Here is a 27,393-nt window from a genome sequence, read left to right on the forward strand (position 1 = left end):
GAAGGATTGAACGGAGCAAAATATAGAGATCCTTGATGAAAATCTGCTCCGGAGCGCTCAGGGCCTCCGACTGGGGCAAAGGTTCACCTTCCAACAGGACAACGCAGGAGAGGCTTCGGTACAAGTGTCTGAATGTCCCTGAGTGGCCCAGTCAGAGCCCGGACTTGAACCTGATTGAACATCTCTAGAGAGATCTGAAAATGGCTGTGCAGTGACGCTCCCCATCCAACTTGACAGAGCTTGAGAGGATCTGCAGAGAAGAATGGGAGAAACTCTCCAAATACAGGTGTGTCAAGCTTGTAGCGTCATACCCAAGAAGACTCGAGGCTGTAATTGCTGCCGAAGGTGCTTCAACAAAGTACTGAGTAAAGAGACTGAATAATTATGTAAATGTGATATTTAAGATTATTTTGAATCGTTTTGTAAAAATGAATTTAAAAAAAAAAAAAAAAACGTTTTGCGTTGTCATTATGTGCTATTGTGATGTCATTATGGGGTATTGTGATGTCATTATGGGGTATTGTGTGGAGATTGATGAGGGAAAAACTATTTAATCCATTTTAGAATAAGGCTGTAAGGTAACAACATGTGGAAAAAGTCAAGGGGTCTGAATACTTTCCAGAATGCCCTGTATATTAGTAGGGGGCTGTAATGCATTATGCAAGTCTTACATGTTACACACTAGACGATGCACAGTTAAATGAACAAAACGTTTGTTTATTTGCAATGTATTCACGGAGAATACTGTATCAATATCACAGCCCTACCAAAATGGCACTGAATACCACTGGCCTTAAAGTCCTTGATCAGAAGGCACGTTTTCATCTCAACGTTGATTAAGGCAGATGAATAATTGCCATTGATTAGGCCCTACGACATCCCGACTAGCCAATAAGGCACGTTTTCAACTCAACTTTCAAGGCAGCATATAAATAATTTCAGTGGCAGTGAATACGGCCTATGACAGTCATACAATTTTGCATCTAGCCAAAAATGCTGGGCATTGGCTTCGGTTTCTGTTCTATTTTAAAGAATAACTTCAAATTATCCTGGGAGGGTGTCCCCTCCTGTCGTTTGGTTCTAACTGGTGTCCATGCTTTCCACTGTGCTGGAGCGTGTGTCTCCCTGAATGCTCTCTAAGATGGAGGCCATCTCTGCGTTGGTGCGTATCTGGTTGGCAAAGTCGGCCATGGCAGGACTCTTCTCCACCTCGCTGATAGAGAGCAAGGCTGCCACGGCCCTCATCGCTGAACGACGCAGCTCCTCCTGCTTCTCAAACTCCTGCTTCACTGACCCCGCCTTCACCTGGGACGACGATAGAAGAAGCAAATGTTATGTAAGCGCTGTCATCTTTTATTGGCAACGTTAACGTAAATACAGTGAGCTCAAAGTATTGTGTTATTTTGGAGTCACTTTAAAAAAAAAAGAAATGTAAATTAGAATATAATGTTTCTAAACACTTCTACATTCATGTGGATGCTACAATGGTTACGGATAACCCTGAATTAATCGTGAATAATGATGAGTGAGAAAGTTACAGACAAATATTGTACCCCGAGACATGCTAACCACTTACCATTACAATAACTGGGGAGGTTGCCAGACCTTATAGGTAATTTTATGTGTGGTGTGCAGAGATGAGGTAGTCATTTAAATATCATGTAAAACACTTGCACACAGAGCTATGTGTACACAGCACTAAACTAACAGGTTAAATGAACTAACGGGTTGTAGCTATGTGTTCACAGCTCTAAACTAACAGGTTAAATGAACTAACGGGTTGTAACTATGTGTTCACAGCTTTAAACTAACAGGTTAAATGAACTAACGGGTTGTAACTACAGTATGTGTTCACAGCTCTAAACTAACAGGTTAAATTAACTAATGGGTTGTAGCTATGTGTTCACAGCACTAAACTAACAGGTTAAATGAACTAACGGGTTGTAACTACAGTATGTGTTCACAGCTCTAAACTAACAGGTTAAATTAACTAATGGGTTGTAACTATGTGTTCACAGCTTTAAACTAACAGGTTAAATGAACTAACGGGTTGTAACTACAGTATGTGTTCACAGCTCTAAACTAACAGGTTAAATTAACTAATGGGTTGTAGCTATGTGTTCACAGCACTAAACTAACAGGTTAAATGAACTAACGGGTTGTAACTATGTGTTCACAGCTTTAAACTAACAGGTTAAATTAACTAACGGGTTGTAACTACAGTATGTGTTCACAGCTCTAAACTAACAGGTTGTAACTATGTGTTCACAGCACTAAACTAACAGGTTAAATTAACTAACAGGTTGTAACTATGTGTTCACAGCACTAAACTAACAGGTTAAATTAACTAACAGGTTGTAACTGTGTTCACAGCTCTAAACTAACAGGTTAAATGAACTAACGGGTTGTAACTATGTGTTCGCAGCTCTAAACTAACAGGTTAAATGAACTAACGGGTTGTAACTATGTGTTCACAGCACTAAACTAACAGGTTAAATTAACTAACGGGTTGTAACTATGTGTTCACAGCACTAAACTAACAGGTTAAATTAACTAACGGGTTGTAACTATGTGTTCACAGCACTAAACTAACAGGTTAAATTAACTAACGGTTGTAACTATGTGTTCACAGCACTAAACTAACAGGTTAAATTAACTAACGGGTTGTAACTATGTGTTCACAGCACTAAACTAACAGGTTAAATTAACTAACGGTTGTAGCTATGTGTTCACAGCACTAAACTAACAGGTTAAATGAACTAACGGGTTGTAACTATGTGTTCACAGCACTAAACTAACAGGTTAAATTAACTAACGGGTTGTAACTATGTGTTCACAGCTCTAAACTAACAGGTTAAATTAACTAACGGGTTGTAACTATGTGTTCACAGCACTAAACTAACAGGTTAAATTAACTAACGGGTTGTAACTATGTGTTCACAGCACTAAACTAACAGGTTAAATTAACTAACGGGTTGTAACTGCAGTATGTGTTCACAGCTCTAAACTAACCGGTTAAACTAACTAACGGGTTGTAATTATGTGTTCACAGCTCTAAACTAACAGGTTAAATTAACTAACAGGTTGTAACTATGTGTTCACAGCACTAAACTAACGGGTTGTAACTATGTGTTCACAGCACTAAACTAACGGGTTGTAACTATGTGTTCACAGCACTAAACTAACAGGTTAAATTAACTAACAGATTGTAACTATGTGTTCACAGCACTAAACTAACAGGTTAAATGAACTAACAGGTTAAATGAACTAACAGGTTAAATGAACTAACGGGTTGTAGCTACGTGTTCACAGCTCTAAACTAACAGGTTGTAACTATGTGTTCACAGCACTAAACTAATAGGATAAATGAACTAACAGGTTTAATTAACTAACGGGTTGTAACTATGTGTTCACAGCACTAAACTAACAGGTTAAATTAACTAACAGGTTAAATGAACTAACAGGTTAAATTAACTAACGGGTTGTAGCTACGTGTTCACAGCTCTAAACTAACAGGTTGTAGCTATGTGTTCACAGCTCTAAACTAACAGGTTGTAGCTATGTGTTCACAGCACTAAACTAACGGGTTGTAGCTATGTGTTCACAGCTCTAAACTAACAGGTTGTAGCTATGTGTTCACAGCCCTAAACTAACAGGTTGTAGCTATGTGTTCACAGCTCTAAACTAACAGGTTGTAGCTATGTGTTCACAGCACTAAACTAACGGGTTGTAGCTATGTGTTCACAGCTCTAAACTAACAGGTTGTAGCTATGTGTTCACAGCCCTAAACTAACAGGTTGTAGCTATGTGTTCACAGCTCTAAACTAACAGGTTGTAGCTATGTGTTCACAGCTCTAAACTAACAGGTTAAATTAACTAACAGGTTGTAACTATGTGTTCACAGCACTAAACTAATGGGTTGTAACTATGTGTTCACAGCACTAAACTAACAGGTTAAATGAACTAACAGGTTAAATGAACTAACAGGTTAAATGAACTAACAGGTTAAATGAACTAACGGGTTGTAGCTACGTGCTCACAGCTCTAAACTAACAGGTTGTAACTATGTGTTCACAGCACTAAACTAATAGGATAAATGAACTAACAGGTTAAATTAACTAACGGGTTGTAACTATGTGTTCACAGCACTAAACTAACAGGTTAAATTTACTAACAGGTTAAATGAACTAACAGGTTAAATGAACTAACAGGTTAAATTAACTAACGGGTTGTAGCTACGTGTTCACAGCTCTAAACTAACAGGTTGTAGCTATGTGTTCACAGCTCTAAACTAACAGGTTGTAGCTATGTGTTCACAGCACTAAACTAACGGGTTGTAGCTATGTGTTCACAGCTCTAAACTAACAGGTTGTAGCTATGTGTTCACAGCCCTAAACTAACAGGTTGTAGCTATGTGTTCACAGCTCTAAACTAACAGGTTGTAGCTATGTGTTCACAGCACTAAACTAACGGGTTGTAGCTATGTGTTCACAGCCCTAAACTAACAGGTTGTAGCTATGTGTTCACAGCTCTAAACTAACAGGTTGCAGCTATGTGTTCACAGCTCTAAACTAACAGGTTGTAGCTATGTGTTCACAGCTCTAAACTAACAGGTTGTAGCTATGTGTTCACAGCTCTAAACTAACAGGTTGTAGCTATGTGTTCACAGCTCTAAACTAACAGGTTGTAGCTATGTGTTCACAGCTCTAAACTAACAGGTTGTAGCTGTAGGGCCTTCAGAATGTATTCACACCTCTTACATGTTTCCTCATTTTGTTGTTATAGCCGACATTTAAAATGAATGAAACTGTGATTCTGTGTCACTGGCCTACACACAATAAATACCCCATAATGTCAAAGTGGAATGACGGTTTTTTGAAACATTTTTTTTTTTACAAATGAATAAAAAATAGAAGGCTGAAATGTCTCGAGTCAATAAGTATTCAACCACTTTGTTATGGTATAAATAAGTTCAGGAGTAACAATGTTTCTTAACAAGTCAAATAATAAGTTGCATGGACTCTGTGTGCAATAAAATAGTGTTTACCATATATTGTTTGATGACTACCCCACACATTACAATTATCTATATGGTTCCTCAGTTGAGCAGTGAATTTCAAATGTTCCAAAACATGCGTCCTGTTCTTAATAAGGCACTAAAGTAAAACTGCAAAATCATGTGGCAAAGAAATTAACTTTATATCCTGAATACAAAGCGTCATGTTTGGGGCAAATCCAACAAAACTCATCACTGAGTATCACGTTCATATTTTCAACCATGGTGGTGGCTGCATCATGTTATGGGTATGCTTGTCATCGGCAGGGACTAGGGAGTTTTTTTTTTCGGACAAAATAAACAGAATAGACCTAAGCACAATCCTAGAGGAAAAGCTGGTTTAGTCTGCTTTCCAACAGACACTGGGAGACAAATTCACCTTTCAGCAGGACAATAACCTAAAACACAAGGCCAAATATACGCTGGAGTTGCTTATCAAGACAACATTGAATATTCCTGAGTGACCTAGTTACACTTTTGACTTAAATCAGCTTGAAAATCTATGGCAAGACTTGAAAATGGCTGCTTAGCAATGATCAACAATCAATTGGACAGAGCTTGGAAGAATTATCCAGGCGTGCAAAGCTCTTATTAGAGCCTTACCCAGAAAGGCTCACAGCTGTAATCACTTCCAAAGGTGATTCTTGTATGTATTGACTCAGGGGTGTGAACACTTGTTTTGTTTTTTAAATGTTGGCAAATGTACTGAAAATGAAATACAGAAATATCTAATATACACATGTTTTCACTTTGTCATTATGAGGTATTGTGTGTAGATGTGTGTGAGAGAAAAAAATGTTTTAATCCATTTTGAATTTCAGGCTGTAACACAACAAAAAGTGGAATAAGACATATATATATATATATATATATATATATATGATATATATATGTATACTTGTTGATAGGGATAGGGATATGAATACTTGTTGAAGGCACTGTAAGTCAATTTGTCCCAATACTTTTGGTCCCCTAAAATAGGGAGACTATGTACAAAAAGTGTTGTAATATCTAAACGGTTCACCTGATATGGATGAAAATATCCTCGAATTAAAGCTGACAGTCTGACCTTTAACCTCGTAGTCACCTGTATCATTTCAAATCCAAAATGCTGGAGTACAGAGCCAAAACAAACAGAAATGTGTCACTGTCCCAATACTTATGGAGCTCACTGTATATAACATTCTTGCAGGATGAACATCGAATTGTAATTCTGCTATAAATGTCCTTCATGCTTTTGTGAACGTCAGTTCACACAATTTACTACTTGGCATATTGTCGAAGTACATTATACAACCCAAATAGAAGGTTCTTAGACTGTGGACTGGCACAAGCCCGACCTTCCCCTGGAACGAAGATGATGCAATAATGCACATGGTTTTGATTGGTGTTCTTTCACAGTTATATTTCCTAACCAGTATAGCTTAGCATAATAATGGTAAGATGTTTACGGATGGTTAGTCAATTCAAACCAGACGAAAAGTGCAAATATGTGTCCTGCGCACAAGTCAAGGTGGATCTGTTCTAGTTTGTTGACATCCACATAAGAAAAGTGACGCTTTTAATAATAATTATAAAAAATAAAATAAAAATGACCCCCAATTTCGTGGCATCCAATTGGTAGTTATAGTCTTGTCTCATCGCTGCAACTCCCGTACGGACATGGGAGAGGCGAAGGTCGAGAACCGTGCGTCCTCCGAAACACAACCCAACCAAGCCGCACTGCTTCTTGACACAACGCCCACTTAACCCAGAAGCCAGCCACAACAAAGTGTCGGAGGAAACACCGTACACCTGGCAACCGTGTCAGCGTGCACTGCCCCCGGCCCGCCACAGGAGTCGCTAGTGCGCGATGGGGCAAGGACCTCCCTGCCGGCCAAACCCTCCCTAACCCGGACGACGCTGGACCAATTGTGCGCCCCCATGGGTCTCCTGGTAACGGCCGCCTGCGACAGAGCCTGGAGTCCAACCCAGAATCTCTAGTGACACAGCTCGTACTGCCTTAGACCACTGCGCCACTCGGATAGGCCCTCGCTTTTAATTATTTGAGGCTTGTGTGGACTGCCATGTCATAAGTCTCCTTACCTTAGTGGTGCAGGTAACCCTGAGAGGTTCGATCAGTCTGTCCAGTCTCTGGACCACAGCATTGGGACACAGACAGCAGAGTCTGGCCAGCATGATGAATGTCAACATCTGGGTAAGGGGGGACAGGACAGGCAGGAAGACATTTTAGAGAAATAAGATGGGAGAGACATTCTATCTGTTTTCAATGCCGGACGTGCATAATAATGGAGGAATTCAGTTTGAGCACTAGCCTGTTAGAATTTGGAGCGTGCAACATGGTTCAATGTGCCTTTTAAATCAGCACAATCTACTTGTTCATGTTTTCAAATTGCCACCGTCTTGGGAGTTAGAATTGGGGTCATATATACAGTGCTAATGCCGATACAAAACAAGAGGAGAACACTGTAAAATAAGGAGAACTTAGCAAATGAGGAGGTTGTGGTAAGTACATCTTTATGGCATTGGTTGACAAATCTCTCATTACATCAAAGTTGGTCTCTCGTTAAAAAAGAGTTCTGGGTGAATTAAGATTTAGATTTAAAAACCTCCCCAATTTTTTCTGACAGACAGCGTGGCACTGCTCTCATCTAAAACCATTAAATTGGCTGTGTACTTTAAGCATCATTTGTCCGGTTTAGGAGTGCCCCAACACACTAGTACCATGTTTTAGGGATTTCAAATGGCCTTGAAGAAGTTAAGTTTGCGGTCCTGCAAAGTTTACGTGCAGTCTTACTCTGATGTCGTAGTGGTCTTTAAGGCCTTCTTCTACGCGGTCGAGGAACTCGAAGATGTCCAAGCAGTCCAGACAGCTGTCCAGTAAAGTATACATGCACTCAAACGCTGCCTTTCTCACGTCCAGACCATCGTCCACTGTGTGCTTGAACGGACCCATCTCCACCTGACATAGACAGAGTAATGGAGGAAGAAGAGGAGGAGGAGGAGGGTGAGTGAGTGGAGTGAGCGAGTGAGTGAGTGAGTGAGTGAGTGAGTGAGTGAGTGAGTGAGCGAGCGAGCGAGTGAGCGAGTGTGTGAATGTGTTTGTGTCTAAAAAGCAAGCTTGTTATTCGATAATCCGTTTGTTATTTTATCACCTAAGTGTTCTTCGTCGATCCGTTTATTGTTATTGACGTAATGGTTGCCTGTACTGTGATTAAAGCGATACCATCCTCTCATTTTACAACATACACATATTCAACATATAGTCAATACAGGGGATTTATCAAAATGCACACATTGGACTCCACTCGACACACACAGTAGCTTGTGAAAGGATTCACCCCTGGGCATTTTTCCTATTGTGTTGCCTCACAACCTGGAATTAAAATAGATTTTTGGGGGGGGATCTGTATCATTCGATTTACACAACATGGCTACCACTTTGAAGATACAAATATATTTTCTTGTGAAACAAATAAGAAATAAGACAAAGAAACTTGAGTGTGCATAACTATTCACCCCCCCAAAGTCAATACTTTGTAGAGCCACCTTTTGCAGCAATTACAGCTGCAAGTCTCTTGGGGTATGTCTCTATAAGCTTGACACATCAAGCCACTGGGATTTTTGCCCATTCTTCAAGGCAAAACTGATCCAATTCTTTCAAGTTGGATGGGCTCTGCTGGTGTACAGCAATCTTTAAGTCATACCACAGATTCTCAATTGGATTGAGGTCTGGGCCTTAACTAGGCCATTCCAAGACATTTAAATGTTTCCCCTTAAAACACTTGTGTGTTGCTTTAGCAGCTTAGGGTCATTTTCCTGCTGGAAGGTGAGCCTCCGTCCCAGTCTCAAATCTCTGGAAGACTGAAACATGTTTCCCATCGCCATCCATCATTCCTTCAATTCTGACCAGTTTCCCAGTCCCTGCTGATGAAAAACATCCCCACAACATGGATGATGTTCTCGGGGTGACGAGAGGTGTTGGGTTTGCGCCAGACATAGCATTTTCCTTGATGGCCAAAAAGCTCAATTTTAGTCTCCCACATGCCTTTTGGCTAACAGCAACTGTGTTTGCTTATTTCTTTCTTTAAGCAATGGCTTTTTTTTCTGGCCATTCTTCCATAAAGCCCAGCTCTGTGGAGTGTACGGCTTAAAGTGGTCCTACAGACAGATACTCTAATCTCCGCTGTGCAGCTTTACAGCTCCTCCAGGGTTCTCTTTGGTCTCTTTGTTGCCTCTCTGATTAATGCCCTCATTGCCTGGTCCGTGAGTTTTGGTGGGCGGCCCTTTCTTGGCAGGTTTGTTGTGGTGCCATATTCTTTCCATTTTTTAATAATGGATTTAATGGTGTTCAGTGGGATGTTCAAAGTTTCGGATATTTTGTTATAACCCAACCCCGATATGTACTTCTCCACAACTTTGTCCCTGACCTGTTTGGAGAGCTCCTTGGTCTTCATAGTGCCGCTTGCTTGGTGGTGCCCCTTGCTGAGTGGTGTTGCAGACTCTGGGTGTCACGCCTGACCTTAGTATTCTTTGTTTTCTTTATTATTTTGGTTAGGTCAGGGTGTGACATGGGTGATTATATGTTTTTGTCCTGTCTAGGGTTTTTTGTATGTCTATGGTTGCCTAGATTGGTTCTCAATTAGAGGCAGCTGTTTATTGTTGTCTCTGATTGGGAACCATATTTAGGCAGCCATATTCCTTGAGTATTTCACGGGTGATTATCTATGTCCATGTCCAGTTGCCTGTACTAGTATATTATAGCGGCACGTTCGGTTTATTGTTTTGTAAGTTTGTTAAGTGTCTCTTCGTCTTCATTAAAGTAGTATGTATTCATCTCTCTCCTGCTCCTTGGTCTCCTCCACGAACGTGACACTGGGGCATTTCAGAACAGGTGTATATATACTGAGATCATGTTTTATTTTTTTTATTTAAACTTTATTTAACTTGGCAAGTCAGTCAATAACAAGTTATTATTTATTTACAATGACGGCCTAGGAACAGTGGGTTAACTGCCTTGTTCAGGGGCAGAACGACAGATTTTTACCCTGTCAGCTTGGGGATTCGATCTAGCAACCTTTCGGTTACTGGCCCAACGCGCTTCCCGACTTGGCTACCTGCTGCCCCAAATATGACACTTAAATAAAGTCCACCTGTGTGGACTGACTAACTAATTATGTGACTTCTTAAGGTAATCAGTTGCACCAGATCTTATTTAGGGCTTCATAGCGAATATGCACGCACCACTTTTCCAGTTTTTTCTGTTGTTGTGGAATTTATTGAAACAAGTAATTTTTTTCATTTCACTTGACCAATTTCGACTATTTTATGTATGTTCATTACATGAAATCCAAATACAAACCCATTTAAATTACAGGTTGTAATGCAACTAAATAGGAAAAACGCCAAGGGGGATGAATACTTCTGCAATGACCATGGCAGAACACTGACATTCCTGTCTTGCAGGAAATCACGCACAGAATGAGCAGTATGGCTGGTGGCATCGTAATGCTGGAGGGTCATGTCAGGATGAGCGTGAAGGAAAGGGACCACATGAGGGAGGAGGATGTCTTCTCTGTAACGCACAGCATTGAGATTTCCTGCAATGACAACAAGCTCCGCCCGATGATGCTGTGACACATCGCCCAGACCATGACGGACCCTCCACCTCCAAATCGATTCCGCTCCAGAGTACAGGTCTCGGTATAACGTTTATTCCTTTGACGATAAACGTGAATCCGACCATCACCCCTGGTGAGACAAAACCGCGGCTCGTCAGTGAAGAGCACTTTTTGCCAGTCCTGTCTGGTCCAGCGACGGTGGGTTTGTGCTCATAGGCGACGTTGTTTCCTATGATGTCTGGTGAGGAACTGCCTTACAACAGGCCTACAAGCCCTCAGTCCAGCCTCTATCAGCCTATTGCGGACAGTCTGAGCACTGATGGAGGGATTGTGCATTCCTGGTGTAACTCAGGCAGTTGTTGTTGCCATCCTGTACCTGTCCTGCAGGTGTGATGTTCGGATGTACCGATCCTGTACAGGTGTGAAACGTGGTCTGCCACTGTGAGGACGATCAGCTGTCCGTCCTGTCTCCCTGTAGTGCTGTCTTGGGCATCTCACAGTACCGATATTGAATTTATTGCCCTGGCCACATCTGCAGTCCTCATGCCTCCTTGCAGCATGCCTAAGGCACATTCACACAGATGAGCAGGGACTCTGGGCATCTTGATTTTGGTGTTTTTCAGAGTCAGTAGAAAGGCCTCTTTAGTGGTCTAAGTTTTCATAACTGTGACCTTAATTGCCTGCCGTCTGTAAGCTGTTAGTGTCTTAACGACCGTTCCACAGGTGCATGTTCATTAATTGTTTATGGTTCATTGAACAAGCATTGGAAACACTGGGAAACAGTGTTTAAACCCTTTACAATGAAGCTCTGGGAAGTTATTTGGATTTTTTACTAATTATCTTTGAAAGGTAGGGTCCTAAAAAGGGACGTTTCTATTTTTGCTGAGTTTAGTAACATGTTTTCACGAGGAAACATATTTCATTAAACTGTTGACCGCCCCTCTACGTGCTCAATAAAGGAATGAAGGAGAGAGAGGATGAGATGGAAACGCACGGTGGTCAGATACTCTGTAATGTGTCAGCCTATTAATTATGAAAATATAAAATATGACCTATTACGAGGCCATTCAAAATACAAAATTCACTATAATTGTCGCCCAACTCTGAATACGTTTAGGCTCGACCAATTACGTACCAAAGACATCTTAAATCAGTTTTTAAATGTTTTTCTGCCAGGCGTAATAAGCAATAGACTATTGTGACGGACATTTTTCTGTTTGTGCTTTTCTAATGTCTGTGTTCATGTAAGTGACTGATTGAACGAATCCTCACTATCAGTATCTGCAATTTGACAGGACGCCCAGAAACTTGTTTAGAGCAAAGGGATATCTCCGTTTTTAAGGTCTCAGCTTAGACATCAGAAGCATTGTGAGGTATTGGTCTGTCACATGCATGACCCAGTATTGGTCTGTCACATGCATGACCCAGTATTGGTCTGTCACATTTATGACCCAGTATTGGTCTGTCACATGCATGACCCGTCACATGAATGACATGCATGACCAGTATCTGTACATTATGACCCAGTATACATGCATGACCCAGTATTGGTCTGTCACATGCATGACCCAGTATTGTCGTCACATGAATGAAGCAAACATTAATTATGAATAATCATGCAAATATAACTTGTCGGTATATAAAACATCTAAGTTTGACTGTACTCACTCTAGCTTGCTGACAATAAACAGCGATTAATCTAAGATTGACTTCGAGTGTCCCTGTGTAAGAATTTCCAAAACACTATGTATTGCATAATGGCACAATCATTATTTCAATTCAGGGTTGTTATTTTTTTCTGGCTTGGTCGGATATATATAAGGACTATACATACACTCTAATATGCATAATCTTACAAAGCAGCTGTCCATTTCGTTGTGTTTGGCTTTGAAACAACATCCGCAACAACCACTTTGTTCCCCACTCAGTTTCAACCTGTTATTGAACCTCTTTCTTCACATGTATCGATCACAGTGAGGTGAGTTTTAAAAGCACTGATACTGTTTTAATGATACGTGTTTTGATGTGATTTTCCCATCTCATTTGCATTGATGTCAGAGAGGTTATCAGGGACAATGGAGCCCTGAGTACCAGGCCATTAGCGACGACCCGATGATCGTTATCGAGTTGTCGAGTACTACTAAAGCTCTTCCAGAGTGTATAAGAGGAGATTACAGTGACTCAACGGTCACATGGAATTCAGCCATGACACATGACATCACATGACATCAGGTGTGGCGGTAACACGGTCAAGGCAACAGCCTCCTTCCTGATCTGTGTCTTGTATGTGGAGGTTAGGTGATATTGAGGCTAGCTGCACACACACACACACACACACACACACACACACACACACACACACACACACACACACACACACACACACACACACACACACACACACACTACCTCTCTGATAAGGTCCTTCTTGATCTGTGTCTTGTATGTAGAGGTTAGGTGATATTGAGGCTAGCTGCACACACACACACACACACACACACACACACACACACACACACACACACACACACACACACACACACACACACACACACACACACACACACACACACACACACACACACACACTACCTCTCTGATGAGGTCCTTCCTGATCTGTGTCTCGTTGTAGAGGCTAGGCAGTACTGAGGCTAGCAGACCGCGGATCAGAGAAGGTTTGTTGTGGGCCGCTGAGTTGAACATCACCAAGGCCACACGACGCACATTCGGGTCTTTGTCCTGCAGAGTCTTCAGGAAGTCACCTGGCATAGAGAACAGGGTGATGTTCATTAAGAACCAAATGGGAGAAATCAAACAGAAACCGGGAGGCAAACACACCAAAAAATATTTCCCGTTGCAAATATTATTATTTTTTTCATTAACTGAATGAATACAACCCTGGACGTTGCAGCATGTTGTGGGTGCATTTTAAATGACACCCCATTCCTCCATAAAGTGCACTATTTTTAACCAGACGTGGCTTTAACCCAAAAGAAGTGCACTACGGTTGAATAAGGCTATCATATAACCAGTGTAGAAAAAGTTATATGTTGCGTCACTTTGACATCTTACCTATGCATCCTTTGAGTAGTGAATCTATAGGTACAGGCTGGTCAACGATGGTGAACTTAACAGCAGTGACCACAGTACTGCGGGCCACAGGAGACCCTGAGGACAGCTGTTGTTTGAGCCTGGGCAAGAGCTGAGCCGGGTTGGCCATGGTGAGTTTCCCCAGGCACTCCGCCACCACATTCCTCGTCCCCTCTTCGGCACACTCGCGGTTCTTAAAGAGCAGAGCCCAGATATCCTCGACGTGGGCCAACAAGCTCTCCGTCGAGCAGGCGCTGATCACCTCTTTGAGGCTGTGTAACAGCAGGTACCTTCTCTTAGCCTGGCTACCAATCTCCGTCAGCATAAAGGGAAGGTAGTCCTCCAGGTTGCCCACACAGATGTTCCCCAGAGCGCAGGAAGCGGCTGACTTGACTTCCTCGTTGGGAGAGGAGAAGGCCTCCAGGATCACGGTCTTTAGTTCCTTCTGACCCCCCAGGTTCATGGTACGCCCCGCCTCCCCCAGACACAGGAAAGACAGGATTCTGACGGACTCGGAACACTTGGGGTTCTTGACTTCCTGGATGAAGCCGGTGACCATTCCGGATGCTTCTTTAGGGCACACGGAGGATAGAGCAGCTACACACCTGGCCAAAACAAGAGACAATATAAAACAGAAAAAATAAAAACATCATTTTGTGTTTCTCATGCCTCTACAAGACACTATAGGTATATCACTTATATCTATCCTCTTTATCTGTACGCTCAATCAATCAATCAATCAATTAATCAATCGAACAAACCACTACTCCTACCTGGCCACAGAGTAGTAAGACTGTCTGTGCATGGGTGTGGGGTCTGTAGCCTTCGCTGAGCCGTGGAAAGGACCGGTGAGAGCTTTCAAGAGGTCGTTGTATCCCATGTTCCCAGCCTTAGTGACCACCAGGGCCTTGAAGAACTCCAAGATGGCCGACAGAGCCCCTCCTTGCAGCAATGGGGAATGAACCAGATGAAACACACCAGGTAAGACGGTGTTCCCGATCTTGGACAGGGAGGAGGGGCACACCTTAGCTATACAGGTGAGAAGCATCACCGCCACCTGGGATATGTGCATGTCGTTCTCCTCGATCAGGGCAGGTAGCTCGTTGAGCACAGCCTCGATCACGGGCGGCTTCAGGCTGTCGCTGTAGTTCATAACTATCATGTTGAAGGCTGTCAGTGTGCTCAGCTTGAGGGCGCGCTGGTTCTTCCTGAGGAAGGAGGCTAGGATGGGGATGCCCTCAGTGAGTAAAGGTCGGAGGTCGATCCTGAGGGGCGATGTGGCGTTGAGAGTCAGTGTCTTCACCGCTGTCAGCCTGTGAGGAGAAGAATTGGACCAGTTTGAAACAGAGACAGCCCTCAACGACGCTCCACAAGTTGTCACAGAAGCCATTATTGGAGAGATGCAAAGATGAACCCTGGATAACATACATTATTGTCATGGAGACACTTTTTGTTTTACACCCCCCCCCCCCCACACACACACAATATACATATAAACCCACAGAGAGCTTTGATGAAAGAGTTAGCCACAGTTTAGTTTATGGGATTGAGTGTCTTGCTCAATGGCACGAGATAGTATTGGGATACTGATGCCAGTAACTCTCCTGTTGCAGGCTCACTTCCCAGCCTACACCAGATGTTGTTTTTTTACAGTTGGGAGCAGGGATTTGTACCTGCAAAACACTAGGCTACCTACCTGGTGATCTCGTTCTTCAGTCTCTCCAGGAAGATCTGCAGTGTCGGCTGGAGGTCCCCGCCCAGCTGGTCTCCTAGGTGACACACGATGTGACCCATACAGGAAATGGCCCTCTCCTTCACTTCCTGGTCAATGTCTGCAGCCTTCAGCCTCTTCAGAGTGGCAGAGAACACATCCTTCACGTAGGGCTTGACATCGAAGGCGGGTAGTTTATCTAGAGTAGAATAGATACTTTTATTTGGAACGGAATTTCTTATTCTACCTTTCATCCCAACCCCAGTAAAAACAATGCTCTGACACCAGTAGCCAGTTCAGTCCTCACAATTTCCTCCCCATGGACCAGGACTTGAACCAGCAACCTTTTGATTACTGATCCACCTCTCTAACCTCTGGGCTACAGTACCTACCTCCTAACGGGCATATGATCTTGACCATCTGCTGCGTGACCAGTAGGGCTTCGGAGGTGATCTTATAGAAGGGGTCCTCCACACACTGCACCACCGGAGGCAGAATAACCTTCATGTGAGGCTGGAACACGGCAGGAGGATGGCTGCACAGGAGGACATTGAGGAAAGAGAGGGCATCGATCTTCATGTTGGACGAGGTAGACTTGTCTGTAAGGGAGTGAACTATACCTGAAAAGAGAGATGCCAGAGAAAAGGTGAATATGAATGTCGAGATGACTTTTTTGACATTGTATCTATAACCCTTCCAAGCATTATTTCCTTTTAAGTTATATTACTATATTTTTATTGACGGGAGTTTTCCTGACCACGTGGCTAGAACGCGAAATTGTCCTGACTAACTACAGAGAAGAAATTAACAACTGTTGTTGCCTATAACTACAGTAGGCCCTGAGTTTTTCCTGGCCAGGTCACATGATCGATGCCCTGTCTTTCCTCAAGGTCCTCCTAAGCAGCCATCCTCCTGCCTCAGGAGGACCCCTTCTATAAGATCACCTCCTGAGGCCCTACTCGTCACTCAGCAGATGGTCAAGATCATTTTAAATGTTATGTAGCTCTGTCATTGAGCTGTTCTTGTCTATTATTGTCCTGTATTCTGTCATGATTCTTGTTTATTGTGGAACCCAGGAAGAGTAGCTGCTGCTTTTGCAACAGCCAATGGGGATCTAAATGAAATCCGATTTGTAATGGAAAAACTACTGGCCTCAGAAATGAACAAAGGAATGTAGTAATTTCGATAAGAAGCTGCGGGTAAGTGAACGTGTGAGTGAGGTTGCCAGGGATGTGAGTGAGGTTTACCAGGGATGTGAGTGAGGTTGCCAGGGATGTGAGTGAGGTTTACCGGGGATGAGAGATGGTATGTGAGGGTGTGAGTGAGATTACCAGGGATGAGAGATGGTATGTGAGGGTGTGAGTGAGGTTACAGGGGATGAGAGATGGTATGTGAGGGTGTGAGTGAGGTTACCGGGGATGAGAGATGGTATGTGAGGGTGTGAGTGAGATTACCAGGGATGAGAGATGGTATGTGAGATTACCAGGGATGAGAGATGGTATGTGAGGGTGTGAGTGAGATTACCAGGGATGAGAGATGGTATGTGAGGGTGTGAGTGAGGTTACCAGGGATGAGAGATGGTATGTGAGATTACCAGGGATGAGAGATGGTATGTGAGGGTGTGAGTGAGATTACCAGGGATGAGAGATGGTATGTGAGGGTGTGAGTGAGGTTACCAGGGATGAGAGATGGTATGTGAGGGTGTGAGTGAGATTACCAGGGATGAGAGATGGTATGTGTTTTCCCAGGGCTCCTGGCAGTACGTTGGCCAGCTCTGTCAGCAAACTGAAACAGCCCTGTCTAGACTTCATACTCTTCTCCTTCAGCTGCTTGTGGAGAGCCTTCACTACTGTGGGGACCTGGGAAACAACAACAAAAAGCCCTGAGGAACACCTCAAACTAATGAAAGCTCACATTAAAACGTACTGAAATATGTCTCCTAATTCACCTTGTCATCTCTGTATTGTGATATACACTATTACTGTATGCTCTGCTGATGTCTTGGATGAGGTCCCACTTTAAAAGGCATTTTAGCCCCATGAGACTAACGCGGTTGATTAATGTTTAGAAAACAACAACAACAAAAACAACAACAAAAAGCAAAACAAATAACCTGTTTCTTGAGCAGAGTGATGGCTGGATCTTCTTGGACTCCAGGCTCTGTTGCCGTGGCGATGAGGCCCTGAGAAGGCCTGGTCTGTTTGAGTAAGGCAACAAAAGCTACAAAGATGTCCGTCCTGACGTTCTCCTCCCTCTCTTTAAACCGAGCCAGCAGGGTTGGAGCCACGGACCCATAGAGCTCCACTAGCAGGTCTCTCCTTGTGCTGATCACAGCCTCCAGACACTTCACAGACGACCTCCGTACCTTCCAGCTCATGTCGTCATCGTCACTGTACTCGTCATCTGACTCTGCAAGGGAAAAGAATGTTGACTTTGTTCCAATGTCCATATACGCATACCATATTACAATTAATGTCTAATAGATTGCATTTAAATTCCCTAAATTCCCTTACCCTGACCCTAACTCTAACCTCAAACCTGACCCTAACTCTAACCTGACACTAACTCTAACCCCAAACCTGACCCCATCTCTAACCCCAAACCTGACCCTAACCCCAAACCTGACCCTAACTCTAACCTCAAACCTGACCCTAACACGAACTCTAACCCCAAACCTGACCCCATCTCTAACCCTAAACCTGACCCGAACTCTAACCTCAAATCTGACCCTAACTCCAATCTCAAATCTGACCCTAACACTAACCTGACCCTAACCCCAAAACTGACCCTAACTCTAACCCCAAACCTGACCCGAACTCTAACCTGACCCTAACCCCAAAACTGACCCTAACTCTAACCTCAAACCTGACCCTAACCCCAAACCTGACCCTAACTCTATCCCCAAACCTGACCATGACCCCAAACCTGACCCTGACCCCAAACCTGACCTTAACTCTAACCCCAAACCTGACCCTAACCCCAAACCTGACCCTAACTCTAACCCCAAACCTGACCCTAACCCCAGAACTGACCCTAAACCCTAATCCAAACCTGACCCTAACTAACCCCAAATCTGACCCTAACCCTAACCCCAAACCTGACCCTAACTAACCCCAAACCTGACCCCAAATCTGACCCTAACCCCAAACCTGACCCTAACTAACCCCAAACCTGACCCTAACCCTAACCCCAAATCTGACCCTAACCCCAAACCTGACCCTAACTAACCCCAAACCTGACCCTAACCCTAACCCCAAATCTGACCCTAACCCTAAATCTAATCCAAAATCAGACCCTGATCCTAACTCTATTTAATAATTGCACATCAGCATAGTTGCTGTTGATAGGTTTGTTGATAGTTTGAGTACCTTGGTCCTCATCCTCTCCGTCCTCTGTGTCCATGGACTCATCCCCGTCCTCATCCCCGCCCTCATCCACATCATAGTTGTAGTTGGGGTCATAGGTGACGTACCTCAGACACAGCTTGATCACCGTGGACATATGTGGGGACATCTCCTTGGGGCATCTCATATAGAAATAACAGATCAACTATTGAACGAATTTAGTAGTTATGGGTCTGTTTTTTCATCTGTGTCTAATCTTGTGTGAGCACTGGGCTCTGGTCAGCTAGTAATGGGTGGAATAAATCACAAGAGCAACCTCAAGTAGAGAGGAGAGAGAGAGAGAGATTCACTCAAGTTTTTATTTATTTATTTTTTTACCTGCGGATGAAGGCTTCAAAGGCCTGGAAGCAGTACTCCCTGAGTTCATCGTCCTCCACACTGCAGAACGTCATCACCATGGGGATGATCTTCTCCAGGTGCTCACCTGGAACAAGAGCAATAAAACAACCACTTACCCGACCGACCAATACAATGCTTCTCTCTGGTGACTAAAAGTACAACCACTTACCAGACCGACCAATACAATGCTTCTCTCTGGTGACTAAAAGTTCAACAATGTCCATTTTGATTTGCAACCACTTTGACAGATATCAAGTTGGTTTCGGAAAAAAATAAATAACTTGGATGTCATTTCATTTCCAGAGCTCAGATTTTTTATTTTACTATAAATTCAACAATCAAGCTTAAAGAAACTGATCCCCAGCCAACCTCACCCTACACTCTACCCTGTTGAACAGCACCTCACCCTACCCTCTACCCTGTTGAACAGCACCTCACCCTACCCTCTACCCGTTGAACATCACCTCACCCTACCCTCTCCTGCCTGTTGAACATCACCTCACCCTACCCTCTACCCTGTTGAAAATCACCTCACCCTACCCTCTACCCTGTTGAACATCACCTCCCCCAACCCTCTCCTGCCTGTTGAACAGCACCTCAACCTACCCTCTACTCTGTTGAACAGCACCTCAACCTACCCTCAAACCTGTTGAACATCACCTCACCCTACCCTCGACCCTGTTGAACATCACCTCACCATGCAATCTACCCTGTTGAACATCACCTCACCATGCAATCTACCCTGTTGAACAGCACCTCACCCTACCCGCTACCCTGTTGAACAGCACCTCACCCTACCCTCTACAGCCTGTTGAACATCACCTCACCCTACCCCTATCCTGCCTGTTGAACAGCACCTCACCAGACCTATCCTGCATGTTGAACAGCACCGCACCCTACCCTCTACTCTGTTGAACATCACCTCACCCTACCCTCCACCCTGTTGAACATCACCTCACCCTACCCTCTACCCTGTTGAACATCACCTCACCCTACCCTCTACCCTGTTGAACATCACCTCACCCTACCCTCTACCCTGTTGAACATCATCTCACCCTACCCTCTACCCTATTGAACATCACCTCACCCTACCCTCTACCCGGTTGAACAGCACCTCACCCTACCCTCTCCTGCCTGTTGAACATCACCTCACCCTACCCTCTCCTGCCTGTTGAACATCACCTCACCCTACCCTCTCCTGCCTGTTGAACATCACCTCACCCTACCCTATCCTGCGTGTCGAACAGCACCTCACCCTACCCTCTCCTGCCTGTTGAACAGCACCTCACCCTACCATCTACTCTGTTGAACATCACCTCACCCTACCCTCTACACTGTTGAACATCACCTCACCCTACCCTCTACCCCGTTGAACAGCACCTCACCCTACCCTCTACCCTGTTGAACAGCACCTCACCCTACCCTCTCCTGCCTGTTGAACATCACCTCACCCTACCCTCTACTGCCTGTTGAACATCACCTCACCCTACCCTATCCTGCCTGTTGAACAGCACCTCACCCTACCCTCTCCTGCCTGTTGAACAGCACCTCACCCTACCATCTACTCTGTTGAACATCACCTCACCCTACCCTCTACACTGTTGAACATCACCTCACCCTACCCTCTACCCAGTTGAACATCACCTCACCCTACCCTCTACCCCGTTGAACAGCACCTCACCCTAACCTCTACCCTGTTGAACAGCACCTCACCCTACCCTCTCCTGCCTGTTGAACAGCACCTCAACCTACCCTCTACCCTGTTGAACATAGCCTCACCATACGTTCTACCCTGTTGAACAGCACCTCACCATACATTCTACTCTGTTGAACATCACCTCACCCTACCCTCTTGAACATCACCTCACCATACATTCTACCCTGTTGAACAGCACCTCACCCTACCCTCTACCCTGTTGAACAGCACCTCACCCTACCCTCTCCTGCCTGTTGAACATCACCTCACCCTACCCTATCCTGCCTGTTGAACAGCACCTCACCCTACCCTATCCTGCCTGTTGAACAGCACCTCACCCTACCATCTACTCTGTTGAACATCACCTCACCCTACCCTCTACCCCGTTGAACATCACCTCACCCTACCCTCTACCCCGTTGAACAGCACCTCACCCTACCCTCTACCCTGTTGAACAGCACCTCACCCTACCCTCTCCTGCCTGTTGAACAGCACCTCACCCTACCCTCTACCCTGTTGAACAGCACCTCACCCTACCCTCTCCTGCCTGTTGAACATCACCTCACCCTACCCTCTCCTGCCTGTTGAACATCACCTCACCCTACCCTCTCCTGCCTGTTGAACAGCACCTCACCCTACCCTCTCCTGCCTGTTGAACAGCACCTCAACCTACCCTCTACCCTGTTGAACATAGCCTCACCATACATTCTAACCTGTTGAACAGCACCTCACCCTACCCTCGACCCTGTTGAACAGCACCTCACCCTACCCACTACTGCCTGTTGAACATCACCTCACCCTACCCTATCCTGCCTGTTGAACAGCACTTCACCCTACCTATCCTGCCTGTTGAACATCACCTCACCCTACCCTCCACCCTGTTGAACATCACCTCACCCTACCCTCTATCCTATTGAACATCACCTCACCCTACCCTCCACCCTGTTGAACATCAACTCACCCTACCCTCCACCCTGTTGAACATCAACTCACCCTACCCTCCACCCTGTTGAACATCAACTCACCCTACCCTCCACCCTGTTGAACATCACCTCACCTCACCCTACCGTCTACCCTGTTGAACATCACCTCAACCTACCCTCTCCTGCCTGTTGAACATCACCTCGCCCTACCCTCTGCCCTGTTGAACATCACCTCACCCTACCCTCCACCCTGTTGAACATCAACTCACCCTACCCTCCACCCTGTTGAACATCACCTCACCTCACCCTACCGTCTACCCTGTTGAACATCACCTCAACCTACCCTCTACCCTGTTGAACATCATCTCACCCTACCCTCTACCCTATTGAACATCACCTCACCCTACCCTCACCTGCCTGTTGAACATCACCTCACCCTACCCTCTCCTGCCTGTTGAACATCACCTCACCCTACCCTCTACCCTGTTGAAAATCACCTCACCCTACCCTCTACCCTGTTGAACATCACCTCACGCTACCCTCTCCTGCCTGTTGAACAGCACCTCACCCTACCCTCTACACTGTTGAACAGCACCTCACCCTACCCTCTACCCTGTTGAAAATCACCTCACCCTACCCTCTCCTGCCTGTTGAACATCACCTCACCCTACCCTCTACCCTGTTGAAAATCACCTCACCCTACCCTCTCCTGCCTGTTGAACATCACCTCACCCTACCCTCTACCCTGTTGAACAGCACCTCACCCTACCCTCTACCCTGTTGAACATCACCTCACGCTACCCTCTCCTGCCTGTTGAACAGCACCTCACCCTACCCTCTACACTGTTGAACAGCACCTCACCCTACCCTCTACCCTGTTGAAAATCACCTCACCCTACCCTCTCCTGCCTGTTGAACATCACCTCACCCTACCCTCTCCTGCCTGTTGAACATCACCTCACCCTACCCTCTCCTGCCTGTTGAACATCACCTCACCCTACCCTCTACTGCCTGTTGAACATCACCTCACCCTACCCTCTACCCTGTTGAACATCACCTCACCCTACCCTCTACTCTGTTGAACATCACCTCACCCTACCCTCTACTGCCTGTTGAACATCACCTCACCCTACCCTCTACCCTGTTGAACATCACCTCCCCCAACCCTCTCCTGCCTGTTGAACAGCACCTCAACCTACCCTCTACTCTGTTGAACAGCACCTCATCCTACCCTCCACCCTGTTGAACATCACCTCAACCTACCCTCTACCCCGTTGAACAGCACCTCACCCTACCCTCTACCCTGTTGAACATCACCTCACCATACCCTCTACCCTGTTGAACAGCACCTCACCCTACCCTCTACCCTATTGAACATCACCTCACCTCACCTCACCCTACCCTGTACCCTGTTGAACAGCACCTCACCCTTCCCTCTCCTGCCCGTTGAACATCACCTCACCCCATGCTAAGGCTAGCTAGCTGCCTCACCGACTCGATGCCCTCCCTGGCGGCTGACGGTGGCCAGACACTGGATGTAGGTGCGTGTGGTGGAGGTCTCTGTCCTCGGCCCAGCTCAGCCAGCAGGTGCTCAGTGAGCTGGGTGAAGAGAATTGTGCTGCAGCTGGGCACCAGGTGACCCAGGGCCATGATAGCCCTCTTCCTCACAGCCATACGGGGACTGGTCAGCTGGGGGAGCAGGCTGGTCAGGATGGAGGCATGGAAGCTGATCAACGTACCACTCAACCTATAGGGGTGAACAGAGAGGGTACAGGATCAGATTTTTTTTTAAACAACATTATGTAACATTCTTTCAAATATCTGAGCCGTGCTTGATTTTCCAAGTACAATGGTCCAAAAACTCTAAATGTAATCAAAAACACATCAATACGAGAATTGACCTGTATTTGATCCAGATCTGTATAAGATAAATACTGGTCGTCATGGAGTCTTCTGCTTAAAAAAAAAAAAAAAATGTTTATTACACTCTAGAAAAGCAGTACTTACCTTCCCAACATGTCCGACAGGATGTCCAAGGCCTCCAGTTGAACAGAAACATCCTCCTGTTTCCCCATGGCTCCTATCAGCTGAGATGTGATCTTCTTACACACGTTGGCAGTCAGGCTCTGACCTGGTAACTCAAAGGAAAAGAGGAATTCTAGAACTGTATAATTTTCTGCATTCAGATTCTCTACCCTTTTTACCGAAGAGGTGCACTTGTAGGCTATACTACCTGGCTCAATCCCAAATGGACCACTAAGCCCTAAAACCTATGCCTATAAGGTTTAGGGGTGCATTTGGGATTGGGCACCTGTCATGGATTTAACAATGGTGGACACTTCCTCCAGTCATTGCTTTCACCAATCCGATTCGCTACATGGTTAGCTGACATAATATAAAACACTCTCATTGGACAGTTTCCATTTCAGAGCTCCTCCAAGGAGGAGAACCAATACTGTAGTGTAGCTTGTACAACAACAACAGAGACTCGTACCTGCGGAGCATGGGGGCAGCTCAGCGATGACTGTCTTCAGACCCATACTGGAGATGTCTCTGAGTTGTTCCTTGTCTGACACCATGTTAGAGCAGAGAGTATCCACCATGATCTCAACCTGGTACTCTTTCACCTTGCTCACCAAGGGACCCAGACTGCAGCAGAGAGACACAAAGCATTACCCAACTAACTGATTGAAAAACAAAATAAAGTTGTTATATCTGCAAGTGCTCCTTGAGAAAGACTTAACTATTTTTTTTTTAATTTTACTTGGAAAGTCAGTTAAGAACAAATTCTTATTTTCAATGACAGCCTAGGAACAGTGGGTTAACTGCCCGTTCAGGGGCAGAACGACAGCTTTGTACCTTGTCAGCTCGGGATTTGAACTTGCAACCTTCCGGTTACCAGTCCAACAATCTAACCACTAGGCCACCCTCACTATCAACATGTGACTTTAAAAAAATCTGAAATACCTTTGTGACACACAAGAGATTTTATTTAAATAGGCAAGTCAGTTAAAGAACAAGTTCTTATTTACAATGACGGCCTATCCCGGCCAAACCCTAACCCGGACGTCACTGGGCCAATTGTGAACCGCCCTATGGGACTACCTATCGCGGCCTGTTGTGATACAGCCTGGAATCGAACCAGGGTCTGTAGTGAGGCCTCTAGCACTGTGATGCAGTGCCTTATTAGACCGCCGTGCCACTCAGAAGCCCAAGTGGTGATGCCTTGTGCATTTTAACGCTTTACAAAACACAATGGATATTATAAAGAGACATGGCCAGCATTAGCCTACCACTTGACAGCCAGATTCTGCACCTCTCCATTCTTATCTTCCAGTAGCTTCAGGAGCATGGTGACCACCTTCTTCTCGCTGTCTTCATCCAACTTGATAGAATCCTTCTGAAGCTCCATCATCAGGTCATTGGTGGCCATGAAGCTTGGAGGAAAAGATGAGTCCAGTTATTCCACTAACACAAAGTTATCTACTGTATTTTAGACAGTATTACTTTATTATGGCCATGAACGTGGAGGAAATGAGTCCACTATCTGTTTTGGTTCTCACAAAATGAACAATAAAGTATATATACGATTGCAGTTGGAAGTTCACATACACCTTAGTAAATTACAGTTAAACTCAGTTTTTCACAATTCCTGACATTTAATCAGAGTAAAAATTCCCTTTCTTAGGACAGTTAGGATCACCACTTTATTTTAAGAATGTGAAATGTCAGCTTTTATTTATTTCATCACATTCCATGTGGGTCAGAAGTTTACATACACTCAATTAGTATTTGGTAGCCTTGCCTTTAAAATGTTTAACTTGGGTCAAACGTTTTGGGTAGCATTCCACAAGCTTCCCACAATAAGTTGGGTGAATTTTGGCCCATTCCTCCTGACAGAGCTGATGTACCTGAGTCAGGTTTTTAGGCGTCTTTGCTCGCAAGCGCCTTTTCAGTTCTGCCCACAAATTTTCCATATGATTGAGGTCAGGGCTTTGTGATGGCCACTCCAATGCCTTGACCTTGCTGTCCTTAAGCCATTTTGCCACAACTTTGGAAGTATGATTGGGGTCCATGTCTATTTGGAAGATCCATTTGTGACCAAGCTTTAACTTCCGGACTGATGTCTTGAGATGTTGCTTCAATATATCCACATCATTTTCCTTTCCTCATGATGCCATCTATTTTGTGAAGTGCACCAGACCCTCCTGCAGCAAAGCACCCCCACAACATGATGCTGCCACCCCCATGCTTCACAGTTGGAATGGTATTCTTCGGTTCCTAACATAACGATGTTCATTATGACCAAACAGTTCTATTTTTGTTTCATCAGACCAGAGGACATTTCTCCAAAAGTACGATCTTTGTCTCCATGTGCAGTTGCAAACCGTAGTCTGGCTTTTTTAGGGCGGTTTTGGAGCAGTGGCTTCTTCCTTGCTGAACGGCCTTTCAGGTTATGTCGATATAGGACTCGTTTTACTGTGGATATAGATTATTTTGTATGTTTCCTCCAGCATCTTCACAAGGTACTTTGACGTTGTTCTGGGATGGATTTTCACTTTTCGCACCAAAGTACGTTCATCTCTAGGAGACAGAACACGTCTACTTCCTGAGCGGTATGACGGCTGCGTGGTCCCATGGTGTTTATACTTGCATACTATTCTTTGTACAGATGAATGTGGTACCTTCAGGCATTTGGAAATTGCTCCCAAGGATGAACCAGACTTGTGGAGGTCTACAATTTATTTTCTGACATCTTGGCTGATCTATTTTGATTTTCCCATGATGTCAAGCTAAGAGGCACTGAGCTTGAAGGTAGGCCTTGAAATACATCCACAGGTCCACCTCCAATTGACTCAAATGATGTCAATTAGCCTATCAGAAGCTTTTAAAGCCGTGACATAATTTTCTGGAATTTTCCAAGCTGTTTAAAGGCACAGTCAACTTAGTGAATGTAAACTTCTGACCCACTGGAATTGTGACCTCTTATTTTCATGGCTCTCACTATCACACCTGTCATTCAATTATCATAATGTACAGTGAGTGATAAGTCATTTTGAGGTTCTGGAAGATAGCATTACGTCATAATTATTATTGTTGGACCCACTTTCGTGAAAGGAGTAAGAATTTATTTTATCATAACCTTGACGTTATTATTGTTATGCATTTAATTTGTAATTATAGCCTAATCTACACTAAGCGTATTATTTGAATAGGTGAGATACGTTATAGGCCAGTTTTTAAAGTCATTAGTAATAAAAGTAGTCAAAAATACTTCGTGGCAGACTTGACACACACGAAAAAATGACAGTCATTGTTGATAGCCCACATTATTACTGTCATCCCACACGCAAACATGCATCGCAAAACACTCGGCCTTCTTACCGAAAGTCTTTGTCGGTAGATGTCATTTTCTCCAACAGATTGGAGATATGGTAGGAGATATTCGACATCTTGACTACCAATTACAGTTAATTTATATATGATAAAAGTTGAATGAATAACTTTGAAAATAGTGTAGAGCAGAAGTTTCAGCCGGAGAACATGGCGAGA

General features: G+C 44.5%; 1 protein-coding gene across 1 annotated transcript; it reads right to left on the reverse strand.

Annotated features, from left to right (window-relative positions):
* Positions 1-717: 717 nt before the first annotated feature.
* LOC135537333 (cullin-associated NEDD8-dissociated protein 1-like) lies at positions 718-27,393 on the reverse strand. Its single transcript, XM_064963532.1, is given in 18 exon segments — positions 718-1,305; positions 7,142-7,249; positions 7,854-8,018; positions 13,270-13,439; positions 13,750-14,372; positions 14,541-15,080; positions 15,464-15,677; positions 15,871-16,098; positions 17,196-17,337; positions 17,592-17,887; positions 18,847-19,004; positions 19,201-19,306; positions 23,332-23,403; positions 23,406-23,587; positions 23,848-23,971; positions 24,335-24,489; positions 25,134-25,277; positions 27,226-27,393. Coding segments are annotated over 18 exon segments (3,720 nt in total). The 5' UTR covers positions 27,294-27,393; the 3' UTR covers positions 718-1,080.

Source organism: Oncorhynchus masou, unplaced genomic scaffold (assembly GCF_036934945.1).
Source record: "Oncorhynchus masou masou isolate Uvic2021 unplaced genomic scaffold, UVic_Omas_1.1 unplaced_scaffold_751, whole genome shotgun sequence".
Classification (NCBI taxonomy): Eukaryota; Metazoa; Chordata; class Actinopteri; order Salmoniformes; family Salmonidae; genus Oncorhynchus; species Oncorhynchus masou.